Source organism: Onychostoma macrolepis, chromosome 07 (genome assembly GCF_012432095.1).
Source record: "Onychostoma macrolepis isolate SWU-2019 chromosome 07, ASM1243209v1, whole genome shotgun sequence".
Classification (NCBI taxonomy): Eukaryota; Metazoa; Chordata; class Actinopteri; order Cypriniformes; family Cyprinidae; genus Onychostoma; species Onychostoma macrolepis.
The window spans coordinates 39,894,287-39,902,090 of record NC_081161.1 but is presented as its reverse complement, the minus strand read 5'-3'; the positions used below and the strand labels follow the sequence as shown (position 1 = coordinate 39,902,090).

The window sequence follows — 7,804 nt, the reverse complement described above, 5'->3', positions numbered from 1 at the left end:
TTAAGTGCTAACATATCGAACAATAATGTTTATTAAAAAGAAGAAAAAAGAAAAGAAAAAAAAAACATATGAACGAGAGCACACATAGGGTAATAATTTTGTGCAATTTCCTGAAACAAACAGCCACTGTAACAGCCTGTCATATGTTTCTGTTTTTACACCTAAATTCATCAGAAAAATGTAGTTGGATCCTAAAGTGTGACACCACAAGTGAAAACGCTTCTACTTTTTGCAAATTTGAATACAAAATCAGAATAACAATATAAGTGAAAAGTTGAATTAATAAAAAAAAATATATTTTTTTTTATTTTTTTCGCACTGTACTTTTATGACAGCAACGATCAAGCTGCACGAACTCCACAAGTTCAAAACCTGATGATCCGTGTTATCCAGCATGATCATTGTCACATTTCTAGGTTTTATTTCTAGGTTTAATTTAGATTTTAAATCCCAAGGTTGCATTTTAAATTACGCAGTCATGCGTAGCTGAAAGCTGTACATGCACTAATAAGAACGAAAACAGACATGATGAGTGACACCTTCACACTTTAATAATTATCAAAAAGGTAAATAACATACATAGCACTGCTGTTGTGAAAAAGGAAAAAAAGCATTACTCTCGAACAGTGTTGACCTGAATAATTGAGCATTCAACCTCTATATTCAGACTGGATGGTCGATGATAATGCAGAGAGAGAGAGAGACAAACAAGACTTCTGGGTTCATGGGGTTTCTTCCTCCTCAAATCCTTCGTGCTTTGCGAGGGCGACAGCCATTGTGTGGCACTGGGGTGTTGTCGGTGATGGAAACAACCTCCAGTCCTCCCATGGTTAACCCTTTAATGGCAGACTACACACAGGGGAGCAAAATCAATGTAGGCCAAGTCAGCTACGAGATACAGTTCACAACATCACACTCTCTCTACAAGAGACATGCGTGACTCCAATGACAAAATTATTCAATGAGTCCTAATACTCTTGAACGTTATACAACCAATATTCAACCATAAATTTTAATTTGCTGAAAATTTAGGCATCTGAGATTTCATTTCTTCATTGGAACAGCTTACTAATTGACCCTCTGCAGTGAATGGGTGCCGTCAGAATGAGATCATTTTAGGCATTTCAAACTGTTGTTTCCGGCTACAGTACATGCCCTCTGATTACAATATTGCCTTCTCCAGTAAAAAAAAAAGTCGTCTTGTCTGAACCAGGAGAGAAATATGCACAGATCAAGCACCATTTACAACCCAAGACAGTCTAAAACAGTTCTAAACAAATATGTCTGCAGATTTTGTTGTGAGGGGACAACGGAGGATGAACTTTTTTTTTTCTGGAGGAAGCATTATTATGGACTATAGATGGGTATTTTGGCCAGAAGTAATGGTTTAAAGTTAAAACGTCTTAGTGATGGATTTATGGATTTGTTTCTAACAAACATGCAGCTTTTCACTTAACAAGACCATAATTGATGGGCTGGAGTGGTGTGGATTACTTGTGGATTATTTTGATGTTTTTATCAGCTGTTTGGATTCTCATTCTGACGGCACCCATTCACTTCAGAGGAACCACTGGTGAGCAAGGGATGTAATGATACATTTCTGTAAATCTGTTCTGATGAAAAAGCAAACTCATCTATATCCTAGATGGCCTGAGGGTGAGTACATTTGAAAAAAAAATTAATTCACTTGTAGCATTTAATAAATTAATTTCAATTTAATAAGATTACATAGATAATTAAATAGAATAGTCTTTCATATTACCTGCCATTTACCAGCAACAACATTAAAATAATTACTGGCCAGAACTATAAAATCAGTCCATCCCAGATTCCTATCAAACTCCTATTCAACTATCCAAATCTACATCTATCCTTCTACAACAAGAAGAAGTATTTACCCTGGCTTGCCTATTTAGTAATTTGATTCAAATAAGTTAGCACTGCCGTTGGTGGCTTTGCATTGATTTATTTATGCTCAACCACCATCTGCTTAAATGCAACTTAGTCTGGAAGCTTCTGACTGTGAATAAACCAAGGGCAGGTAAAAGAATAATGCAAGTCTTAAAAGCCCCCTGTTGCCTGCAGCTCTGGAGGGGCTCATTAGATTCTCACCCAGCCTTAATGTCCTCCCACCCGGCTCAGAGTAAGAGCATGCCGACCGCCGCTGAGCTCACAGAACTCATCGGTCAGTTTCAGAGTATTGACTGAACAGTCAGCACGCATAACTGTTGCCGTACCATACCGCCACATACAGAGAATAATAAATCATCACTGCTGCCACTCTACTGAAAGAATCACGAAAAGAAACTGGATGTCCCTGTGCAGTTCTTGGGTGGTGTCATAAATTATGAACAATTTTTATTTAATTCTGTACAAAATACTGGTTGCAGTGGCTTGTTTTCTGATGTGTCTTGTGATTGGTGGATCTGTTTTGATTTCCTTATTGATGGGTTGCATGTTTAAACTTGCTATTTGTTTGCATTTAGGTGTTTTATTCTTAATTGCAATTGTTTAATCCTGATGAAATCCTGTGTGCAGAAATGCATTGGCACAATAAAGGACTGATTTTCTATAGCTCCTTTTTATTATTTGATTTCTACACTCCACAAGTGTTGCTGGTTTTATAAGTACCTTTTTGCTTTTTCCACACACCCCGCTGGTTTTGTGAAGTTGCACCAGAATAACCTCGTAAGATTTCTGGGTGGATGGGCAATAGAAGTCAAAAAGAAGTCCTACCCTAATTCTCAATGATATTCTGGCCTCTAAATATGGCTTAGGCCCCTCAATAAATTTTTAGTCCTTTTATTGGCCGCAAATCACAATAGTAAGTCTAAAAGGCACACCTCAAACAGGGCAGAAAAGGTGATGGTAATAAGACTAGTTTTACTACACATTTCAAACGAGTCTTTTGTTTGTTCGCACCCCTGAACCGGTTTTTACTGATTTGCACATCTGTGCACCTCAAGCTGCAAACAGAACCTCTAATTTCCATTTGCACGCCACACAAAAGTGTTTAGCATCACTTCCACTACATTCATCCTTTGTTTTTTCTTGTTTATTCTTTTATTAGTGGTGTTTGTTAAGGCATACTCACCGGTAAGGATCTGAACAGACAAACACCAACAAAAATAATCAACATCAAATAAAACATTTTCTTACACTTTGTTGAAAAGAGTGCCATTATGATTTTCACCTTGCACGATTAACTGGGTGGAAAGAAAATCTCATACACATACACTGCTGTTCAAAATTTTAAGGTCAATAAGATTTCTTTTTTGAAAGAAATTCTAACTTTTATTCTGCAAGAATGCATTAAATTGATCGAAAATGACAGTAAGGACATTTATAACGTTATAAAAGATTTCTATTCAAATAAATGCAGTTCTTTTGAACTTTTTTTTCAAAGAGGGTCTGCACAAATAATTACTCAGCACAACCATTTTCAACATTGAAAAAGATAAGAAATCAAGAGCTCAGATGCAAAAGCCTCTAAGTGCTGTTTGAAATTTTCATAAAAAATTAGCATTTTTTCTCAGGCTCCTATGTTTATGTTCAGTTATTTCTCTTTAATGGCAATGAAAATAACCTATTCCTTGCCATTAAAGTGAAATGACTGAATCTACACAAGGGTCATGTGACATTGAAGACTGGATTAATGATACTGAAAATTCGGCTTTGCATCATATGAACAAATTACATAAAAAAAAATAAAAAAATAAATAAATAAATATATATATATATATATATATATATATATATATATATATATATATATATATATATATATATATATATATATATATATATATATATATATATATTAAAATAGAAAACATGCATTTTAAATTGTAATAATATTACTATATTTACAGTATTTTGATCAAATAAACACAGCCTTGGTGAGCATAAGAAACTTGTGTGTATATTGAAGGAGGAACACAAGTCTTATCTATGGACTAGAGTATCATAAAGACTTGAAAGTTGGCTCTTTTGACCACAAAATCACATAGCAGTCACAAAGTGACCCCTCTAAAACCACACACAACAAACAACATTCACAACATTTAAGCAGTCATTTTCTTTATAAAATGTAAAATGTAGATGTTATTACTATCTTCTTTTTTGTATTAATTATCAGTTATACATTTTTTCTTTTTTTTATTCAATAACCGCCTGCTCCCTCTACGCATTTTCTAGGTTTCTTGCTCTTTTTTCCTCTATTGTGCACATGAATAAGTGGTGAACAACAATATAGAGAATCTTGAACCCTTGAATTACAAACATTTTAATTATTACTATTTTGCATTTGCATTCTTTTACCTTTCACAACTGTGACATTTTTTGGTATTTACTGCAAAATTCACTGCCTAGTTTATTACAAAACAGCAACACAGTATTTGTCTCAACTGAGAGTGGAGGTAAATTATGATGCTGACAGCTGTACAGATTCAAGACGCCCCGTTTGCATTCAAATGTGCACAGGTTCACTTTGGTTTTCTCACAGTTACAGATAAGCTGTCATATCATATAAAATATAGCTAGATGGAAAACGTCAAAAAAAAATAAATAAAAATAAATAATAATAATAATATATATATATATATATATATATATATATATATATATATCTCATAGTTCCTGAAATTCTCACCTACAATGCAATTTAATCTACAAGCTTTTTACATTTTTAAATTCTGTAAATCTTTGGCTTCAGTAAGCTACTCACCAAGCGCCCAGGACCGAGTCCTTTCACCAGCACACGGACGTAGGTGACCCCCTTCGCCCTCGCCTTCTGCTCAAGACAAACATACATACATTTAGAACATTTAGCATAATAAAAACTAATGAATCACTGAGGAAACACAAAATTGCAGGAGCCTAGAATCTGAGGTCTGTCCGAAACTACTAATTTAGATCATAACGCCTGTGTCCATACAGCAAATGAATGGTTATCAGTGGGAAGTCATATACTGATTATACAGCCTGCTGTGACTCAGGGTTGTCATTAGACTCTTCACGACACATGCTGATGAAATTACAAACAAATAGCGTGGAAGTAACCGAAGAGACGTATAAACATGAAACCGAAGATTTGAAATGTTATTTTTAATTTTTCTATTTCTCCTGGCCAGTCATATCATCATTATAAACACTGAAACAGTCAATAAGACACTGCTGATAATCTCAAACCTGAGGAAACATACACGCACATAAGGCCGTCATATTTATAAAAATTCTTTCATAAGTTCTCTATATTTCAATTTATTTTTCGACCGACCCTGTTTCTAACATTATATTTTATATCTGTTCTGACAGAATTTTTCAGCATGACTTTAAATTTAAAGCAGAAAACCCTTCAAACACAATGTAAAAAAGGGTACTTTAACAATTAAAACAGGGTGTGGTAAATTACTACAAAGAAATGTGCTGCCATCAAGTGGACAACATCTAAATGACAGACACAAAAAGATGCACAACTGCAATTAGAAGTATTAATAATTATTTTTGATTGAAATGTCTGATATATCTCTCTCTACAAGACAGTTCAAATGAAATCATATGTGACCCTGGACCACAAAACCAGTCTTAGTGTAAATTTTTAAAAACAAAACTTTATTTTTATAAAAATCTATTGCACTCAGGATAAGTCTGCATTAATTTATTTTTATTTAGCACAAAAAAGCCTTAAACAATCCTTAACACTATTTCAGTATATGTTATACAATCAATATGATTTCATATTAAATCCTTAAATTGTGTCCATCTTACCACAGCGGCTGAAATCCCAGCGGTCTGTGCTGCAATGGGAGTGGATTTCTTCACATTCTTGAAACCCTCTGATCCACACGAGGTTCGGACCATGTACTGACCCAGACAATCTGTGACTTGGATATGTGTGCTTGATCAAGAAATGGAGGACAAAAGACAGTTAGCTATATGTAAACATGCAGTATTAGGTATAAATAATAATTATAATGCATACACTATTAACATCTGTAGTCCCTAGATGCACCAAGAAAACACTGTAAATTCATTTTCATAGGCATCTAAACTAAAAGACATGATGTACAGTAGGAAATGTTATGCAACAAAAGCACTTTGACCAACACACCAGATGGATAAAAGACAAGCATAGTTAAGAGATGAAATATGCTTATGCTATAGCTGCATGCACAAAGCAAAAAAACTATAATCAAACTATATCTGAACTAATTCCATTTTAATTTGTCAATCACGACCATTTTATTTTTTTCTCGAGCAACTTACTTGTTATATGTGGCTTTTATGTGTGCTATTGGCAATTCTTCAAACTTCTTGCTGGCCCACGTCAGGGAGCTCTCCTCACCCGGAAACGGAGGGAAGAGACTAAATTTTGAAAAAAATATAAGCAACAACAATAACAAACATTTTTACAATTAAATCTGATTTAGAATAAATGATAACTATTACTATTAATGTCAAAAACTCAAAATCACTCAAAAGTTTAGGCTAAATACTTTTATTCAGCATGGATGCATTAAATTGAATAAAATTGACAGTAAAGGCATTTATAATGTTACAAAAATTTCTGTTTTAACTAAATGCTGTCCTTTCGACTTTCTATTCATGAAAGAATCCTAAAATGTATCACAATTCATCTATTATTTAAAATCTCTGGTGGTGATTTATGTGATAATTTATATCCTAGGAACTGACAAAAAGATTTGGGAGAGCCTGAGTTAAAACTATACTTGAAAGCAGGTGTGTGTCACTGTTTCTGTCATACTCTTTCAGTCTTTTGACGGGGGCTGATGGCTTCTTGGTTTCCACTGGTTTGGCATCAGCCTCTTGTAATCGGATGGCACTGCTTGACAGCGGACGCTGAAGCCCCACATTTCCGCCACTGCAGGAGACAACAATCAATTAGGACCCAAAATACATCCAGAGTGTGCAAAGCTGGTCTCTAGACACATATGGTGATGACTTTGAAGAAATACAAAACATTTTATCTTGTTTTATTTCATAGTTTTGATTATTACGCCATTATTATAAAATGTGGAAACAAAGGTAGTAATAAAGAACGAGTGTGCATCTCCAAACTTGTCACTGATAGTAAATATGATGCTTAGGAGGTATGTTAAAAACCCCCACTGTATAATCATGTTAAATGGGGAGAAAAGACAGTTTTAGTGTGGTACATGTCCAGGAAGCCATGGTATTACTACGATGCAATGTCAAAAAGGCATATTAATATCATATACCTTTAAAAATACTATTAAATCATGTCCAAACAACATGGTATGACCATAGTACCATGTCCAAAAAAATGGCATAACCGTTGTAGTATGGAACCATAATCAACTACCAGATTAATATTATGTCAACATTTGATATATGATTGTCGTGTCGACTTAAATATAGCGTCAACACAAAACAATAAGTTAACAGTGGAGGATAATTGTGTTACACAAATATTAATTTATCAGACGTGCTGCTATAAAAACCACATTAGCTACTTACATTATCCGTCCAGATGAATTCAAGGGCTCAAAAAGCTGCTGACACGAACCTCGAATGAGGCTATATAACCTAAGATACATAGTGTGTGTTTAAATCATGCAGTTTATTCACAAACACACACACATGACTTTAGGCAGCTTGGCGGACATTGACGGTCGCGTACAGTGTGTTTAATGGGAACATCACAATCATACTATATTTCAGAGGGGTGTTTTATTTATATTTTTGACGCCAACGTATCAAATGTGACTTAAAGTATTTTATTAGGTTAACTGTAGTAATATTAGATAATATAATTATAGTG

The 7,804-nt window shown here is 34.3% G+C and overlaps 1 protein-coding gene across 1 annotated transcript; it reads right to left on the bottom strand.

Annotated features, from left to right (window-relative positions):
- Positions 1-529: 529 nt before the first annotated feature.
- Positions 530-7,678, bottom strand: mrps11 (mitochondrial ribosomal protein S11). The gene is made up of 6 exons (XM_058783362.1): positions 7,501-7,678; positions 6,767-6,883; positions 6,268-6,366; positions 5,770-5,899; positions 4,727-4,792; positions 530-849 (listed from the first exon to the last, which is right to left on the bottom strand). Exons 1-6 carry the CDS (start codon positions 7,578-7,580, stop codon positions 742-744), a joined length of 600 nt encoding a protein of 199 aa, XP_058639345.1. The 5' UTR covers positions 7,581-7,678; the 3' UTR covers positions 530-741.
- Positions 7,679-7,804: the final 126 nt, after the last annotated feature.

Coding starts and splice junctions, on each gene's coding strand:
- mrps11 (XM_058783362.1), bottom strand. CDS start 7,580: ATGTATCTTAGGTTATATAGCCTCATTCGAGGTTCGTGTCAGCAGCTT. Junction 6,884..7,500: donor AATTCATCTGGACGGATAAT/GTAAGTAGCTAA, acceptor TGTCTCCTGCAG/TGGCGGAAATGTGGGGCTTC. Junction 850..4,726: donor GACTCGGTCCTGGGCGCTTG/GTGAGTAGCTTA, acceptor CCCTGTGTGTAG/TCTGCCATTAAAGGGTTAAC.